Here is a 20,504-nt window from a genome sequence, read left to right as displayed (position 1 = left end):
ATTGGACATAGCCAGCCTTCCAGTGAAAAGTGGACTTTTGAATCATTCTATTTCCTAATTCTACATCTATAATTTTTTTAAATTTTATTTATTGGGATTTATTAACCCCCTTTATAACATAAAACTTACAATTTTGTTAACACCAAAACAATAGTAAAATGACCAAATGCAAACAAATACAGTAAGGACCCCTTCTACCGCAGTGGGTAAAAGGCTGCGGGGAGGGAGGGTTATGGAAAAGAAATGTCCATGCAGTAAATGAACCACTTGCCATGCAGCCATTTCCAGGGGAGTTCTTACCGCCACCTATTTAGGTGACGGTAAGGGCTCCCGTGCTAACATGGCATTAACTGGGCAGCATGCAGCGCTGCCCAATTACCACAGGTAAGCCCCGGCGCTACAAAAATACAACAGAAATGGCGCATGCTGGAGTGGAGGTAGCCCGGTGGTAGTTCCGGATTGGCGAGCAGCAAGCCCGTTGCCACGCACCAACCATTTTGTAAAAGGGCCCCTAAATGAAGTAAACTTAGAAATATAATGTCAATACAATACAAGCACCATAATAGACAGCATGGAAGAATATTCAAATAAAATATAATATGATAGAAACACATCCGAATCAACACGAACATTCCTAAACCTGCACTACCCAAGCTGCAAAGGACTTAAATACAAATCAACTTACGCATCCAGTTTCTCCTACATAAGCACACAACTGTGGATTGCACTACCAAAAGCCTTGAAATCGATATGACCACCTAAACTTCCGGAAATCACTAAAAACTAACCTGTTTAAAAAGGCATACCCTACCGATCCAACTTAAATGCGTGACCTCTACAACACAACAAATCTAAACTGCATAATGGACATAACTCAACTCTTCCATTCACGATTCCCTAATGTGGCTGTGCCACATGAACTTTATCCTATCATAACATCACATTGTATTTGTTCACACCGGAGTCTGCAATGCCTCTCCGGTACTATGTAAGCCACATTGAGCCTGCAAAAGGGTGGGAAAATGTGGGATACAAATGTAACAAATAAATAAATAAATGCCAGCATAACTCCAAAGAAAGCAACAGAACATTCATATAACTTAGATATGATGTTAATGCTTTTCTACCAACTGCCAATATTTAAAAAACACTTTGCTACGTCCGGCTTATTATATAATGAGCCATGCAGATAACTGCAATGGATATATGCGGATGAAAGAACAACTCACAAAGAAACTCCAGACAGCCCAAAACACAGCAGCCAGGCGATTCAAAAGTGCCAAACCCCTTTGAGAAAAACTGCATTGGTTCCCAATCAAGGAACTTATCACCTTCAAAATCTGCACCTTGGTCCACAAGATTATCTACGGTGAAGTCTCAGGATATATGGTCAGCCTGATCGATCTCCCAACCAGAAACAGAACCAGAGCATCACGTACCTACTTGAATCTCCACTACCCAAGCTGCAAAGGACTCAGATACAAATTAACCTATGCATCCAACTTCTCCTACATAGGCACACAATTTTTTTTTTGTTACATTTGTACCCCGCGCTTTCGCTCATGGCAGGCTCAATGCGGCTTACATGGGGCAATGGAGGGTTAAGTGACTTGCCCAGAGTCACAAGGAGCTGCCTGTGCCTGAAGTGGGAATCGAACTCAGTTCCTCAGTTCCCCAGGACCAAAGTCCACCACCCTAACCACTAGGCCCTCTCTCCACTCATTGTGGAATGCACTGCCAAAGACTGTGAAAACAACTTACGACCAGGAGATCATTAAAGACCTAGGGCTCACCATTATCACCTACACTATTTAATATTATAATGGCCCCATTCGGCAAAAAACTGGAACAAATGGGTTTCAACCCATTCATATACGAAGTCGATGTTATCATTTACATACCTTTTAACCATAATATTACAGAAACACTAGACAAAGTCAAAAAAAAAGGCCTGGACCTAATGGAAAACTGAGCCACAATCTTCAACTCAAACTAAACAGAGACAAAACTAAACTCCTGGTGCTATCCAGCCCGCACAACCCCACATCATACCAAAAATTTACATTCAAAAACCAAACCTACCAAATTGAAACAACTAAAATACTGGAAATCATCCTCAATAGACATCTATCTCTAGACAGTCAAGTATCAACAGACACATCAAATTGCTTCAAAACACTATGGAAACCGAGAAGGATCAGAGACTATTTCCCAAGACAATCATTTCTGCTAACAGTATAATAGATATCAAAACTAGATTATTGTAACGTAGCATATGCAAGATGCAAAGAAAGCATACTAAAATCGCTGCAAACCGTCCAAAACATGGCAGCAAGGCTGATATTTTAAAAATCAAAATGCGAGAGAGCAACCCCACTACTTGAATCACTACACTGGCTGCCAATCAAGGCATGACTATTCTTCAAAATAAGCAACTTCATCTACAAAATACTATTTGGAATGTAACTACTGAAGACCCATCTCTTTAACAAGGTATACCACAAAGATCAACAAATGTGAACTCCTACACATATATCCGGAATTGCCTTACGATATTTACTTGTTATACTACTATCATGCTTTATCATTCTCATGTTACCCAAGATCCTTATGCAATAAATATCTATTTTCTAATGTATTTCCATTATTCATGATGTAATGTAAGCCACATTGAGCCTGCAAAAAGGTGGGAAAATGGGATACAAATGCAATAAATAAATAACCAGAACATATGCTAGACATCAAATTACCTTCAAGAAATGCAAGCCCAGAAACCAGTGGCTACCTACTTCTCCACTTACCAAACTGCAGAAATGTAGTCTACAAAACCATCTACATGGCCAGATTTAGCTCTAGGCTCTAAATGGTGGAACTCAGAAAAAGTACAGTCTGCTAGCCAATTAGAGATATGTTTCCTGATAGCAACTTCATCCTGTTCGGATCAAAATAAACAAAAAATGGGTGGACTGTCTGTAGGGCATAGTCCACTCCAAGTAAAAGGCTAATGCTTGCGTCCAATTCAAGGTGTGCAGTGCGCTTGCCAGGATGGGCATGAGGTCAGGGAAAAATGCTGGCAAGACAAGCGACTGGTTCAGATGGCACTCCAACACAACCTTAAGTAGGAATTTAGGTTGTGTGAGGAGGACTACTCTGTTGTGATGAAATTTGGTAAAAGGCCGCCCACCACTAGGGCCTGAAGCCACTGACCCCACAAGCTGAAACAGTAACAGCCACCAAAAACACAACCTTGCAGGGCAAGTACTTCAGTTGACAGGAATCAAGTGGTTCAAAAGGAGCTTTCATTAGCTGGCTAAGAACGACACTGAGGTCACATGACACAGGTGGCCATCTGATAAGGGGCTTTGACAAAGGCAAACCTCTCATGAAGCAAACAACTAGAGGCTGTCCAGAGATGGGCTTATCCTCTAATTGCACTGAGGTGAACACTTACTGAGTTGGTCTTGAGGCCAGACTTGGAAAATGTAGAAGGTATTCAAGCAGGGTCTATGTAGGGAAGGAAACTGGACCTAAGGCCTTGTCCTCACACCAGATAACAAACCTCCTCCATTTGAAAGAGTAGCATCTCTTAGTAGAATCTTTCCTGGAAGCCAGCAAGACTCTGAAGACACCCTCTGAAAATTGAAAGGAAGCAAATTCTAAGTTCTCAACATTCAGGCTGTGAGGGTCAGAGACTGGAGGTTGGGATGCAGAAGAGATCCCTTGCTCTGCGTGATAAGGGTCAGAAAACATTCCAATCTCCACAGTATTTCAGTGGATAATTCCAGAAGAAGGAACAAGATGCGGGGCCAGTAAGGAGCGATCAAAATCATGGTCCCACAGTCTTGCTTGAGTTTCAGCAAAGTCTTCCCCATGAGAGTTATGGGAGGATACGTATACAGAAGACCGCTCCCCCAATGAAGGAGGAAGGCATCCGAAGTTAGTCTGTCATGGGCCTGGCGCCTGGAACAGAACTGAAGGACTTTCTGATTGAACTGAATGGCAAGAGATCCACTGAGGGGGTGCCCCACACTCGGAAGATCTCATGGGTAATGCCCATGTGGAGAGTGGTTGCATGACCCTACTCAATCTGACAGACAGGCTGTTGAATTTGCCTGCTAGATAAGTGGCCCTGAGGAGCATTCTATGATGGACTGCCCAATGCCACATCTGGATGGCCTCCTGACACAGAGGACCTGATCCAGTGCCCCGCTTGTTGATGTAGTATATTGCAACTTGATTGCCCATTTGAATTATTACAATTTGGTTGATCAGCCAATTTCTGAAAGCCTTTAGAGAATTCCAGATTGCCCGCAGCTCCAGAAAATTGAGGTCTGTCTCTGGGCTGACCACATACCTTGAGTATAAAGCCCATCTATATGAACTCCCCACCCTAGATGGGATGCATCCTTGTCAGCATCTTCTGTAGCTGAGAAATTTGGAATGGGAGTCCCAGAGTCAAATTGGATCAAATTGTCCACCAAAGCAGAGAGTGAACTAGCTCTGGGACACTCAGATGACATCCTAGATTCCTCATGGCCCAACACCACTGGGAAGCCAAAATCCACTGAGCAGTTTCATGTGAAGACATGCCACGGGTGTCATATGGACAGTGGAGGCCATGTGGCCTAATAATCTCAACATCTGCCGAGCATCTGACCTGCTGACCAGCTCGAATTTGAGTGGCAAGGGCAACAAGATTGTCCAACTATGTCAAAGGAAGAAATGCTTGAGTTCATTGGACAGGGTGCAGATGGAACATTTTAAAACGAACCTTAGAAGCTCTAGCACCCGAACAGTCCTCGGCATGGACTCCTGAACACCGTCCTTCGACATGCTTTTCACCAGGCAATCGTCCAGACAGAGGAACACATGGATTCCCAGTCTGTGTTGCGACGCTGCGACTACTGCAAGACACCTGGTGAAGACTCTTGGAGCAGAAGTGAGGCCAAAGGGCAACATGCGGTACTGGAAGTGATGTGCCCCAGCCGAAATCAAAGATACATCCTGTGAGCTGGAAATAGGGATGAGAGTGTAAGCGTCCTTTAAGTCCAGAAAGCATTGCCAATCGTGTTTCTGAATCATGGGGAGAAGGGTGCCCAGAGAAACCATCCTGAACTTTTCTTTGACCAAGAATTTGTTCAGGACCCTCAGATCTAGGATAGGACGCATCCCCCTTGTTTTCTTTTGAATGAGAAAGGGCATGGACTAGAAAAACCCTGCCCTTCTTCCCTGGTAGATGGGCTCAACCGCATGGGCCCTTAGAAAGGTGGAGAGTTCCTCTGCGAGCACCTGCTTTTGCTGAGAGTTAAAGTGATGAGCTCTAAGTGGGCAATCTGATGGTCTGTGGTGCCAATGCAGGGCGTAAACAAGACAGAATATTTGAAGAACCCACTGGACGAAGATTATAAGGGACCATCTTTCTTGAAAAAATGTCAGCCTCCTCCCACCCAGCAAGTCGTCTACGACAGTCACGTTTACTGTGGCTATGCTCTACTGGAGCCAGCCAAAAGCTCTCCCCTTGCTTTGACTGGGAAGTCAACTGGGGCTTAAATGCATGCTTTCGATGAGAACAAGAGTGCTGGGATTGAGCTGCTGAGGCTAGCAAGAAGAAGCAATGAATCTATATCTCTGTGAGTAGTAGGTACTCCTCTATGACTTGCTGAAAAACCTTCTGAATGAGGAGGTAATCACAAAGATGTCCAGCGGGAGAAAGTACCGATGGCATCAGTGTGTTCTTGATGAGGTCAAAGACCTCCTCCAACTTCTCTCCAAAAAGGTTACCCCCCCCCCCCCCCCCCGGCACGTGGCATCGCCAACCTCTGCTGGACCACTGGGTCCTAGTCAAGAGACACACAGCCAGGAGAGTCTGCGCATTGTTATACTCTATGCAGCATCCAGAATCTCTTTCTCAGTGTATAACGATGCGCAGACTCTCCTGTCATAGGCGCCACTGACCAAGAACTTACGACACACCTTCCGCTGCTTGACCAGCTGGCGAACAGAGTCAGCCTGCTCCGGTGGGAGAGAGTCAGCCAAATCAGACATACTGCACACCAAGGACTACAAGTACAGGCTCATGTAGAGCTGGTACGATTGGATATGGGAGATGAAACTAACTTCTCTGCCAGTGGCACCCGAAGCATATTCCCTAGAACTCCTGGCCCATTTGAGAGCGGACAGCAGATTCCAACACTAAAAATGATGAGGCAACTGAGGCCTATCAAACCCAGCCTGAAATGTTTTGGGTCAAGCGGGTGCCTGGTCCTGGCTGCCAGGAGACCCACGCATCAGCACCTCTTGTATAGAGGGGGAGCGGTCCTCCCAGCATAGATGCTTCTCAGGTACCAGGGAAGCCCTCGATGCCCCCAGAGTTCCCAGCATCATGCTTCTTCCGATGCCGAGTATCGACGCTCCTCAGTACCGAACGCTGCCTTGGAGTCTGGTCAGTCCCCGGGGGGACCTGCACAGCATCCGGCGTCGAAGCAGGCAGAGACCCATTTGATGCACTCCCCAGTGTCTAAGGGTCTCGGAGCCATACGGAATGATGCAATTCCCAATACCGACATTGAGGCTTCAGATCTGGCTCAAAAATTCTCTCTGAGTCTCTCTGGCTAACTGGGTTCCTTTTCTCATATGAAGACAAAGAATACAGTTAGAAGGGGGTATGCTGAGGCCCCAAATACTGGTGACACCAAGAATGGGTGTCTTTGCCAGAGATGGTCCTATAGCACCGTGTACAGTGCTTAAGCCACTGTGAACCTTCAATAACAAGGAAGAGGAAAACAGCCGTGGTTAATCAAAGACTCAATGGTGCTGAAAAAAGGGCAAAGCACCAGAGAAAAATCGAGGGAAGATCTGAGGCCTAAATGTGGCCTACAGAGCATGGTAAAATAAAGAAATTTAGAAGAGGGAAAAAAATAAACTAAAACGTAAGGGAGGGAAAAATACCCAGTGTCAGACTTGTGAGTTCTTGTACCAAAGTAGAGTGCTGCTGAGCCGGTACTCGGACCAGGTTCTGCTTGGCAGCTGGACAACCCAGGGTTTCACCTGCACTGACTGCCAATCCCCAGGGGTTGAGCCCCTAGGTGCGGGCAGCCTGCAGGATTTATGGGACAGAGCTGGAAGCGGGGTGATGAAGGTATCGGCCAGGCAAGCAGCAGGTCAAGAGAGTAATCCAGGCACAGGCGAAAGTCAGTAGGCAGGCGGCAGGCAAGAGAGTAATCCAGATACAGGCGAAAGTCAGTAGGCAGGCAAAAGAGTAATCCAGGTACAGGCGAAAGTTTATAGGCAGTAGGCAGGCAAGAGAGTAATCAGGTACAGGCGAAAGTCAGTAGGTAGGCAAGAGAGTAATCCAGGTACAGGCGAAAGTCAGTAGGCAGGCGGCAGGCAAGAGAGTAATCCAGGTACAGGTGAAAGTCAGTACGCAGGCGGCAGGCAAGAGAGTAATCCAGATGCAGGCGAAAGTCAGTACACAGGCGGCAGGCAACAGAGTAATCCAGATGCAGGCGAAAGTCAGTACACAGGCGGCAGGCAACAGAGTAATCCAGATGCAGGCGAAAGTCAGTACAGAGGCGGCAGGCAACAGAGTAATCCAGATGCAGGCGAAAGTCAGTACGCAGGCGGCAGGCAACAGAGTAATCCAGATGCAGGCGAAAGTCAATAGGCAGGCGGGCAGGCAAGAGAGTAATCCAGATGCAGGCGAAAGTCAATAGGCAAGCGGCAGGCAAAAGAGTAATCCAGATGCAGGCGAAAAGTCAGTAGGCAGACGGCAGCCAAGAGAGTAATCCAGATGCAGGCGAAAGTCAGTAGGCAGACGGCAGGCAAGAAGAGTAATCCAGATGCAGGCGAAAATCAGTAGGCAGGCAAGAGAGTAATCCAGGTACAGGCGAAAGTCAGTAGGCAGGCAGAAGAGTAATCTAGGTACAGGCAAAGTCAGCAACGAGGTCCAATAGATAAGAAGTAGACTACAGAGCAGGGGAAGGAGGAACCAGAAGACCGATAGGAGAGAAGCAAGGGAAGCCAGGCAGAGAAGACAGCAGAAAACAGGTGCATGGAAGCAAAGCAATTAAGGAGCCTGCAACCACCGCTTTCTGAACACACCCAGAGAGGACTACACACACATGGCTCAGGCGGGTGCAGTCAGGTTTGCGTGTCGACGGGACCCCGTTCAGCCCGAGGACGCCGCTTGCGTTGAGGTAGGGGATATGACACCCAGAACAAGGTACAGGATAATAAAAAATAGAAAAATGAGTGGGAACACACAAAAATAAGCTCTGTGAGAACTGAACCAGCTGAGCAGTGAGGACGGGTGAAAACAACACGTCCTCTTCACCACAGAAAAAACAGAGCTGTTGGTCCCACGCTCTCGCGGCAGGCAGAAAGGCACTCAAGAGCTCTGTAAAGCTTGTTACAAGAACCGAAACCGGCAGCACGGACAGCACTACCCACATGTGAGAATTATAAGCCTGTCCTCAGAGAATGCTACTTTTCTAGATATATTTACACGCCCAAGGGCCGCATAAATGTGGGCACACAGATTATAGAATTGCCCTTATAGTGTCTACTTCAGACAACCATATTGCATTCTTGTTTTATGTAGACTTAGTATTAATCAATTACGTCAAGTGCTCATTACTGGTGGATTGAGGTAAAGGTAGGTGAGTGTACTTGTGTTTTTGTATGGAGGTTATAACATGTTTCTGTGTTGGTATATGTGTGTGTGCTTTCTGCAAAGTATGTCTGATTAGGAGAAGAGGTGAGAGGAAAGGCAGCTAGAAAGGTACAATTCCTTAATCAGAATATTACAGTGAATCAGTGTATCTATACTGCAGCTGTTGGAGCTGCTTATCCAACAGAAACATAATGCGGAATTTCTTAGAGGGGGTTAAATTTCTCTTTCGCCTCACTTAGGACCCAAAAACTTCCTTCAAAACACCTCCTCTTTTCATGTGACCAGAGCTGCTTTCCAGTCCTCTACCCCCCCCCCCCCCCCCCCCCACTAGTTACAATGGACACATGGCAGGGCAGGAACTAGAGAACAGCAGATAAAGTTTAAAAAACTCTTTAAAAAAAAAAAAGTTACCTATCATTCTACCTTCTGTAAATTAAGCGTAAAATTCTGCCAATTCCTAGAAAAATAAATAACCAGACCACTGGCACTCCTAACCTCCAGAGTTCTAAGCACATCTCACAGGTCCGCACAAACATGTGTAAACCCCCCCCCCCCCCCCCCCCGATTTTCAGCCATATTTGACTGGCCAGGATTGGCATCTGGCCGGTTAAATGCAGTATAACCAGCTATCCACCGATATTCAGCAGTACATGGCTGGTCATGTACTGCTGAATATTGCCAGTTAGTAGCTAGCTAGTTATAGCGGGCAATATAACTGGCTGTCGGATTTTTAAAAGTCAGACTGGCCAAGAAAACCTTGGAATATATTTTGCCGGTCTGACTTTAACCAGCTAGTGCTGAATATCGGCTTGGCCGGTTAAAGTCTGACGGAAATGGTCCAAGTTAGCCAATCTAACTCCCGCAGTCTAAAAATCTGCCTCAAAGTATGTGCAGAGTTCATCAATGACTTAATTTGGTCCTGCCCATGGCAACAACTGTTACTTGGCAATACACATAGCAACTAATAGGAAAACTTTAGGATTCTTGAAGTAGTTTTCAGAGTGATAGGAAATACTAACATTCCCTGCTTGTGCATTTATGGGATCTGCATGTGTTTCTGTGAATGAATGCATGCATGCGAGTGTGTGTATGTACATAAGAACATAACATAAGAACAGCCATACTGGGTCAAACCAATGGTCCATGAAAGCCCAGTATCCTGCTTCCGATAGTGGCCAATCCAGGTCACAAATACCTGGCAGAAACCCAAATAGTAGCAACATCCCATGAATCTATGATCTGTCTTGTGTGTGTGTGCTGGGATGGTAGATGGACCATGTATGAGTAGTTGTGTGAGGGGTATTTGAGGGTGAGATAACTTGTGGGGTAGGAGCAGAGGCGTAGCCAGGTTTTGATCTCAGGGGAGCAGACTTTTATAAAATAGCGCCGGTTGGTGTTAGCTAGACAGCAGTGTCTTGTTTGTTTGCTCAGGGGCTGTAGCGGGCAATGATAATACAGGCTGTCTCTGTTGAATCCTGCCTACAGGGAACAGTAAGGTTACATCAGTAGGCAGGACGCAGAAGAGGTCCCTGGACTGGCCAGAGCTGGCAACCTGTCTTCTTAACTTCAAATAAAATATTCAAATCGTTACCATCACCTCAGGAATAGCACACCCAGTCCTTCCACTGCTAGACACCTGTTTAAATCAAGATGGGCTTTTGTTTGTGTGGCAAACTCTACAGGATGTGAAGAACACTAGTCTTGAGAATTTTTATCTTGGATGACCTTTGCCCCAGAGCCTACTTTCAAATAGGGCTAGACACTTTGTGAAATAACAAACCCCTGCAAAAAGACACCCACAACCTATACTGAAAACTTACCACACCAAAACAGCCCTAACCCACCTATGAAAGACAATGCTATAAATGTTACAGTGGGAACATAGAGAAGTGTTTCCCTAGGTGGTCCTGGAGTACCCCTTGCCATTCAGGTTTTCAGGCTATCCACAATGAATCTGCATTAAAAATGATTTGCATGTAATGGAGGCAGTATATGCAAATCAATGTCATGCATATTTATTGTGGATATCCTGAAAACCTGACTGGCAAGGGGATATTCCAGGACTGCCCTAGAACACAAAACTTACCACACCATAACAGCCCTAAACCACCTATCAGAAGACAGTGCTATATATATATATATATATAATATCTATATATATATATATATATATATCTATATATAGTATATATTACACTAGGCTCTAAAACACCAATATAACTACTATTGGGAAACTGGAACAAGCTGCACTGTTACACATTCCTACACAGATACTACCTGCTGGCAGAATCCTTCACCTCAGTCACACATGCAGAACATGGACAGACCCTCATCTATCTATATAACATAAGAGTAGCCATACTGGGTCAGACCAATGGTCCATCTAGGCCTGTATCCTGTTTCCAATGTGGCCAACCAGGTCACAAGCACCTGGCAGAAACTCAAAATTGTGACAACATTCCATGCTACTAATCTAATGCAGAATAGGGCACCACAACCCCACCCCCCCAAAAAAAAAACAACAAAAATTGAAATAGAGACCCCTCTGCCCAAGGAAGCCAGACTCTAAACAGTGCAATACTGGCAAAAAAAAAAAGAGAAATGCATTTCTCCTGTACTTTGCCAAATAAAAATAGAAAAAATGGTACATTTTACAAAGCAGGTACATCTCAGGATTACAATGTATAAATAAAATAATTATTTTCTACCTTTGCTGTCTGGGAATAGTCTTTTTTTCCATATTCCATGAGTCAGCCTTACAAATTCTTTTCCAGGGTGACCTTTCCATTTCTTCTCCTCGCCTCTTGTCTTCTTCCTTTCACTCTCTACATCTGTTTGGCACTGATCTTTTTGTTTTATGCCCCCACTATCAAATAGCTGTGTATAGAGCTGCCAAGTGATCCAGGTCCAGAAGGGAGATTTTTCAACCAGTCCTAGTGTGAACTCACATCCCAAATTCATATGGGATTTGCAGTACCCTGATTCTACCCATCAAAATCTGTGCTGCAGTACATCCAAAGTGACTTAAGAAAATGCACTCGGACCCCTCTACTGTTGTTTGAACAATTTATTTTCTCATTGCTTTGGTCCCACTGTCTCTTTTCCATTTTTCTCTGTTTCTTCTGCCTTTACAGGGTCTCTTGCGTCCCCACCTCTGTGGAAAGCAGGAAGTTGCATAGAGTAGGCGGGACTTGCCTGAGGAGAGGCCCCGACGCTGGCAGAAGGCTGATTGAATCGCCGGTGCTGCGCAGGAAGGAGAAGGCTTCAGGGAAATACAAAGTGACCACGCGGACGGGAGAGACGGGCAGAAGAGACTGGAAAACTTTGACTCAGGAGGGAGGGAGCAGACACACGGGGCGCATAGGCACCATTTTTTGAAAACAGCTGTTTGGGGGAGCGACCGCTCCCCCTGCGCCCCACCTAGCTACGCTTCTGGGTAGGAGGCAGTTTGTGGAGTGTTGTGTCAATTACTTGTAGGGTTCTTTTGGGTGTGGAGTAGTTTGTAGGAGGAAAGGAGGGGCCAGTTTGTGTGTAGTTTTTTGGAGTTAGGCAGTTTTCAGGATATGGGGCAGGTTGCAGGAGATATATTTTTTAGTGTGGAAGCCAACAGGTGGGGTGGGTGACAGTTGCAGGGGGCAGTTTTTGGGGATAGATCAGTTTGCATATGCTGGGCAGTGGGGTCAGTTTTTGCAGAAGGACAGTTTATGGGGTGGGGTGGCAGTTGTGAGGGAGTTAAGTTTTCAGGGAGTGCAGTTTTGGAGGTTCAGAAGAGAAGGGAATTACACCTTTTAAACTGCCTTGCCCTGCTCTTTGTTACATTTCACACTTATTTAAGCTGCAATGATCCAGAAGCTAGAACTCTTTTTCCCATAGAAATGCATTAGGCCATATTTTGGAGGACTCATTTCTCTGGAACCCATCCAATTTGACCCATTTTCAAACTCAGTGTGTCTTTTTACTCCTCCCACCACACACACACACACACACACACACGCAAGCAAGCATACCAAGTTTCTTCCTATTCAATTATTCTCTGCTCCAGAAGCTGGAACTCCTTCAAGATGGGTGGGCAGACAGATGACAGGAAACCCCTTTGTATAACTCTTTCCAACTTCTATTGGGTTAGAAAGAATAAAAACCATTCCTTAAAAGCTCTTCCAAATCCTGAAGTATAAAACACCTTATAATAACATATTTTATTGGCATATGTTTATGTTAACTTGATATACTACTCTTCACAAAATCAAAGTAGTTTAAAAACAATAAAAATTAAAAATATATAAAGCAAAAAGTTACACTATCATACCAAACAAACATAATAGGGTTATATCTTCCTCAACCCATAATAATAGTTGGAATTCTTAGAGTAAAATGAAAAAAGCACAAATATCTAATATGCCAAACTTACACACAACATTCCTTGCTACATTCAATCATACATATTTTAAACTTCAAAACAAAAACAACAAAAAAGTAATACTTGCAGAGTTCACTTTTGGCAGGCTGGCAGGTAAACACAACTGACTGTTTAAAAAAAAAAAAAAAAAAATTTAAGCTTCCACCACCATCATGACCTTGAAGAAGGTGCTCAGGCCAGTCTGAACAGGAGAGTCTAAAAATGGAAACAGCGGCCTAGGAGAGCAAATCTGAGATTCAGTAAAGTGAGAAGTCTCCTGTTCTCACCTCCATAATGACCAACTGCAAGATTTCCACCTAAAATGTAGTACTGAAAGAATGTTGTTGACCCACATGAGGTTGAGAATAGTCCAGAGGAAATGTCAATGGCTTCAAAGTAGCTGCAATTTCTTCCAGTTTACCCACAGTATTTTATAACAAGCACATAACCACCTAGGTATCTTTATAAAATTGGCTAAAAATAGGTACCTTCCGACCCTCTTAACCTAGGCAACCCATTATACGTGCCACTAGTAGGCACTTCAAACTCTTTTCTCTTGTCCAAAACCTACCAGCTACCACTGTGGCATCAGGTATTGGAATTCTACATATTCTTCATTCCGGTCATAACTCTTATTTATTTATTTATTGCATACATACTCATTTGAGAGCAAAAAAAGGAAGACTACTTTACTCTGTTACTTCGTATCTTTGTACCCATTATTTGTCTCAATGGCAATAGCAGTGGTCATTACAATATTTTATTTTAAAAGTTCTATTGTAAAACACAAAAAAAAGAGTAGAAAATAAAAACTACGAGCAATGACAAACAAAAACCTGTCGAAACAAAATAGGTTTTTCTTTAAAGTTAGATTTTACTCCTTTTGTAGCATTTGTAGAGTTAAATAGCTATGTAGCAAAATACAAAGACAGAAGGATTAATGCTATTAATGTGTTCATTGCCCCCCCCCCCCACCCAATCTTACTGTTGCTCACACCGATACTAAGCAAGATTGACTGGGTTTGACTGAGAGGAAAAATAAAAGTCCCCGCCACAGAGAATTAACATTCTCTACAGCTAACTGAGACAGTAAGCGATATTAAACTTTTCTTTCATGCAACATAGATGTGACATACCCATGTACTTTATACAGCTGAATCTACTCACAACAATCTGTTCACGATGGGTCCTACTTTTCTTCGATTTGTTTTTGTCAGCAGTAAGGCCAGCATAGCTCCTGAAAATTTCTTCAAAGCGAGCCTTTGTTTTTGCCTTTGCCTCGCTCTCTCCTGTAAGAGAAAGTATATTATGGTGTCAGTAATCACTGTACTTTTAGATTTGATCAGGTGTACTGTGGAAAGGTGACCACTGTTCATTCTCAGATTGAGACCAGTGCCCAGGCTCTACTCTCAGAACCCTACAGCAATAAGACACCAATAGTGTCTTTTATATGTACAGGAAGACATGCTGGAGAACATCTGTAGTCATACAAGCCTTTCATCCCTAGCTTATAGAATAAGCCCTGGAGTATGGGAATTAGCATTATGTAGGGCACAATAGCCAGACATCACTTTGTGCAGCACACACATCACGTTCTCCTCAACCCCCTCCTGAGCCACTGAGAATTTCTAGCCTCTTACTCCAGTCCAAGTGAGATAGGGTTAGTAACCACAGACTACTATATATGAAGGAGACAGGAGCAGTGCAGCCCCAGAAAACATCTTACTTTGCCAGCATATAAGCAGATCTATATTACTAAGACAGAATAGTATTCTAATGTTATCCACAATGCCAGTAATCATCTGAAAATACTCTTCAGGATAGCAAGTGCTCTCACCAAGCCATTTTACCTACTTCATTCCCCCCTCTTTTCTCTGCAGATGAATCTGCAACCTTCTTTGTTTCAAGTTTATTACACACTTAATATACAGCTCAAAAGAAAGCTGTCAGAGCAGTTTACAATTCCAAACAATAATGAAAAAGGAAAAGAACTAAAATAATAAAAGAGGAGGAAAGCTAAAGGTCAGTTCTGCCACACATTAATCCATTTCCCCCCCATCAAGCAGCAACCTAACACCTAAGACCCAAATGCTTGGCGAAACACATGGGGTTTTTTTTTAAGTTTGTCAACAAGATTCAGGAGCTTCACCCACCTCTTCTTTCTCAACCTCTAACAGTTTTCGCCTCTGAAATGTCCTTTGCTACTCCATTTCCTCCTTCTGCTGATGCTAACCTTTTCACTTCTTCGCCCCAAATCATGAGTTCTCAACTCCCTACGGTTTCATCTGATTCCACAGTGCTCTGTATTCTGCCCTACATCATCTTGGCCAGAATGTAATCATCTCTCTGAGCTGTGTCTTGATAGGATCGTTCCCTCTGGCCTTGTTCCTCATTTTTGAATTCCCCTCTACCCCTACATTTTATTTTTAATCAAATCCTCAGTCTCTCCTTTTCATTTATTCTGAAAATAATTCCTTTAGCTCACAATTTTTTCTTGGTCTTTGAAAGCTAATTTTCTAATCAGGCTTGAACCTACTGTTCTTACCCATTATCATCCAGTTTCACAGCTCCCCTTTATCCCTAAGATAAAAGTCAACATTATTCAGGTACGAAATAAGCTGTGCAAAGACAAAACACTACACCTTTGTCAATCTGCTTTTTGCACAGGGTACAGTGTCAAGTCCACACTTAATGCACTGAGATACCTGCATCCAAATACAGGTGGTAACGCAGCTGTGTTCCTTGATCTCTACAGTCTGATCTCATTGATCTCTGTTTCCTGATCTCCTGACTTCAAGCACTGGGGATTTCTACGATTAGGTTCTTCTGGTTTCACTTGCTCTTGGCAGGCTGATCTTTCACAGTCAATTTACCTTCAGGTCCCTTATGCTGTGATCCCTTCCTTTGCAGGGTTCAGCGGGATTCTTTGTTAGCCCTATTGCTTTTTCAAAGTTTTTCTTTCACCACTAATCATCTTGCTATATCAAGCATTTATTTGCTATATTCTACCATTTACAAATAAAGTTGTTTTTTTTTTAAACTTTGGGTGCTAGCCCCTATGTACACTGGTGATAGCTGGATCTAACAACTGCCTTAACGTTACTGCTACCGACAAACAATGCAGGCTAGTTCTTAATATGTACAAATGTAATAATCTGGCTTTCTAGAAAGCTCCTCAGCTTTTTTCCAGCTCCTTTAATTTTGGGATCCCCTTTTTCACACTACCTTTGCATTCAAAACTTTCCTTTAACAGCCAGACCACTTCAGTAGCAAGGTCTCCATCTACTGGGCAATTCCATAAACTAGGCATGGGACTTTCTTGTAAAGAGTTTGATTGCTGAAAAAAGAATGCCCTGAACTGCAGGTGGTAGACTCAAAGAAGCAATTAGGTACTGTTCAATTTTCAAGCCATCAATGCTAGGGACTAGAGAGGGGTTAAGATACAGCTGTAGAGAGCCCTGATTTTGCATTTTTAATGCTGGAGATACTGGATTGGTGGATGAACATACAATATCTAAAGGATCAAAAACCAGTTTTGTCTAGGCCAGTGGGTTACTGAGAATCATTGCACTCGGTCTGCTTTCGAATTTTTGTAGTTTGTGAATGAGGGATGGAAAGATATGAATACCAAAAGGACTAAAGCCATTACATGAACAGAGCATCCTGTGCAAAGCTACTTGGAGACACCCTTCTAGAGCAGTACAGAGAAAGAACTTATTTTTGCTGTTGATTAACGAGTTTGAAGCATTCCTCAGTACTACTAATGGATTTTAGTATTTGTGGATCTAGCAACCATTTGGGAAACTGAAAGATCCTGCAGAGTTTTGGCTGTCAAGTGACTTTGCTTCTTGTGAATGTAGGCAGCTTAGATGGAGATGCAACTGAATATCACAAAATCTCATATACCTCAGTATAAGCAGAGCTAGCCTGCTGCTTCTTGTTAGTTGATATTTAAAAAAAAACATTGCCTCTTAGTTGTCCATCTAGATTAGAATTGATGGACTGAGAAGGTGGTGTGCAAATACTCAAAGATGTAAAATATTGCTCTTTGAGCCCTCCATCCTATATCTGAAGTGTTCATAGTAAATATAATGGACTAAATTCTATAAATGGATTGGCACCCAAAAAATGAGCGCAATTTTATCAACCAGGTTTTATGTTAGACACATAGAATAGCCCTTAGCACCAGGAACTGTGGCTACATTTAGACGTGATCCTTTATGCCCATGAAAACTTGGTATAAATGCCTGCGTCTATCCCCCAAATTCTATAACAAGGCGTAAATTTTTAACAATGTTGAGTAAAAAAAAAAAAGGAGTACTTTGACAATGTTTGCCTCTGTGGCCCACCACTGCTGCATGTCCTATAGATGAGCTGACAAAAGATATTGCAGGTCAAGGGCTGAAAGGCTAGATTCCACTGGAACATTTGTTCTTTTTTTAAATCTAATATTTATTTTAAAAAAATTCAGAACTTACAATAAAGGTCTTAACACATGACTCCCCAAAGATTGCCACTGTTCTGCCCCCACAGTTGTAAGTACATGATTCCATTTGTTTTCTATTTGTATTTACAGCTTGTAAGCCAAACTAGCAGTAACTTGCTGCTAGAGCTTGTACTCCGTTCTCATAGATGAAACTTTGCATGCGACTCATTTTCTCCAGTCACTGGGACTTTTGTCAGGTTCAGGCTTCAGCCCCAGATATAGGCTCTGAACCTATTGGTCAATTCCTCTGCCACATAACCTTATCGATATTCCTTGCACCCCTAATGCAACACCTTTCACCTTAGTATAGTGGCACCCAATGGTTAGAATATAAAACCCATTCTTCTAAATCTGTTATCAGTAATATCTAATCATTAAATATATTATCATACTTGGTTTCATTTTATTATGCTTTCCAAACCAGTGGAAAGTTTGGGAACTGCTCAATTCAGGTTCTCCTCTCTACCTCTATGTCAAAGCTAAAACATATAGAGCAGTTGGAAAGAATTCCATGGGTCACGAACTGCATGCTTCCCTCACTTGTTCTTCTGCCAGCTATCTCTCCCAGCAATGGCGCACATAGAACTCTGACTGGGAACCTCTATACTATTGAACGAGAACGGGGAAAGCAAGTCAGATTTGAGGACTAGAGCCCTAAGAAACCACTGCTTGGCCCCCAGGTAGGTGAAAGCTGATCAACTCTGCATTACATTATATGGCACGAAAATAGAGAGAGAATAAGGACAAGATACTGAAGTTCAGGTTTCAATGTCACTGCTTTTATCAAAGTCACAGTGAAATTTATGGCACAGTAACATTGATTACAGAGAACGCTCTGATGAGAGTGCCTTTCTTTAAAGTGAGCTACTACAAAAATGTGAAATATTTTACCTGCTAGCATTTTCAATCTTAAAAAGAAGAGGTATTTTCAGCACCACATCATTGTTTTTCAAAGTTGAACAGACCAGCTGTAAAGAAAAGAAACATAGGAAAATCATACTCAGTACAGAGAATGCTCTGACGAGAGAGCCTTTCCTTCAAGTGAGCTACTACAAAAATTTGAAATATCTCACCTGCTAACATTTTCAATCTTAAAATGAAGTATTTTCAGCACCACATCTTGTTTATCAAAGTAGAACAGCCCAGCTGTAAAGAAAAGACCCAAAGGAAAAATCATACTCAGTACAAATACTAGGAAGGACGCCAAGTTACCTGGCTTCAGGAGAGAAACTGTTGTACTGTCCTAGTTTTGAACTTACATCCAAAAGCAGGATGGTATTTTTAGTTCTGCATTCTACCCATTTCAGTCAACATTGCAGATCCTAGAATGCATCATAATATGGTTGACAAATCAATAACTACCTTACAATTTCTCTCATAGAACTGGGAAACTTTGCAGATTTTTTTAAAATTCATTAACAAAAATACAAACCAGAAATAAGTTGCTAAGCACATACAATGTACTCCTAAACATAATAACCTCCCCTCACGTTCCCTCCCACCCTCTCCTCACCCTAACAAAATCCCAAATGACCCTCTCCCAGGAAGAACAGAAAACAAACCCCACTATCGAAGGGCGACGAAAATGATAGTGGGGATGGGACGACTTTCCTATGAAGAGAGGCTGAGAAGGCTAGGGCTTTTCAGCTTGGAGAAGAGACGGCTGAGGGGAGAGATGATAGAAGTGTATAAAATAATGAGTGGAATGGATCGGGTGGATGTGAAGCGACTGTTCACGCTATCCAAAAATACTAGGACTAGAGGGCATGAGTTGAAGCTACAGTGTGGTAAATTTAAAACGAATCGGAGAAAATTTTTCTTCACCCAACGTGTAATTAGACTCTGGAATTCATTGCCGGAGAACGTGGGGGCGGTTAGCTTGACGGAGTTTAAAAAGGGGTTAGATAGATTCCTAAAGGACAAGTCCATAGACCGCTATTAAATGGACTGGAAAAATTCCTCATTTTTAGGTATAACTTGTCTGGAATGTTTTTACGTTTGGGGAGCGTGCCAGGTGCCCTTGACCTGGATTGGCCACTGTCGGTGACAGGATGCTGGGCTAGATGGACCTTTGGTCTTTCCCAGTATGGCACTACTTATGTACTTATGTACTTATGTACTTATCCTATGGTGTGGGAGAGTGAGATGACCCCACCTGGACTGGCACCAGGGTCATAATAGAGTCCATTTCCTACTTGGCATAACAGTACCAAACTTTGCGATAAGCTATAATAAGCCCATTTCCAAAGTGCTGTCATCTTGGACATCTGGTGGATGTAGTTCAATTTCCGCAAGCTTACAGACAGTCCGGGCAATGTGGGTTTCTTCTAAGCAGCCGCTAGTGTCAAATTTCTAGCTACAAATTTGTGTGTTAGAAGTTTATAAGTGGTGGGCTTCACCCAAATGGCTTAAAATGCAACAAGCAATGATCCACCTTGCCCAGATATGAAACGTGTTAAACGCTGAACAAACAAAGTACCTCATATTTCTGCGCCTGTGGACATCCACCAAATATGATACGTCACTCAAACTGCCACATGCTCTCCAATACAGGGCCGAACCCTGAACAAAACGATGAGGGGTATAATATCATTGGAAGTGGATTTTATAGCAATTCTCTAACTAGACTACAACATTAAGGAAACATTTAAAGCCCCGCTCCCAATGCTGCTAAGATCCTGATCCCACTTCAAAATATAATGTGCGACAGGCATACTATAAGAGAGGACAACCCGATATATACAAGATGCCTCCCCTTCTCCCCAACTCCCCATGGCTCTTTCTAGTACGGCCTCTGCCAAACTGAGCTCCCCCCTTTCACACCGGAGTACATCAACACACCTAAACTAAATCTACCAATCTCGGATACCCTAAAAATTCTGGGAGTCACCATTCATCGGCACCTAACACTTGAGAATCATGTGAAAAACATAACCAAAAAACATGTTTCA

The 20,504-nt window shown here is 43.1% G+C and overlaps 1 protein-coding gene across 1 annotated transcript in view; it reads right to left on the bottom strand.

Moving 5' to 3' along the window:
• AHI1 (Abelson helper integration site 1) overlaps positions 1–20,504 on the bottom strand; it is a 683,164-nt gene that overhangs the window by 539,976 nt on the left and 122,684 nt on the right. The window contains 3 exon segments of the mRNA XM_030195101.1: positions 14,235–14,356; positions 14,420–14,484; positions 18,445–18,521. Of these exon segments, the coding sequence (XP_030050961.1) occupies positions 14,235–14,356; positions 14,420–14,484; positions 18,445–18,521 (264 nt within the window).

Source organism: Microcaecilia unicolor, chromosome 3 (genome assembly GCF_901765095.1).
Source record: "Microcaecilia unicolor chromosome 3, aMicUni1.1, whole genome shotgun sequence".
Lineage (NCBI taxonomy): Eukaryota > Metazoa > Chordata > Amphibia > Gymnophiona > Siphonopidae > Microcaecilia > Microcaecilia unicolor.
Note: the sequence above shows the minus strand (reverse complement) of the source record. Positions and strands in the feature narration are given on the sequence as shown.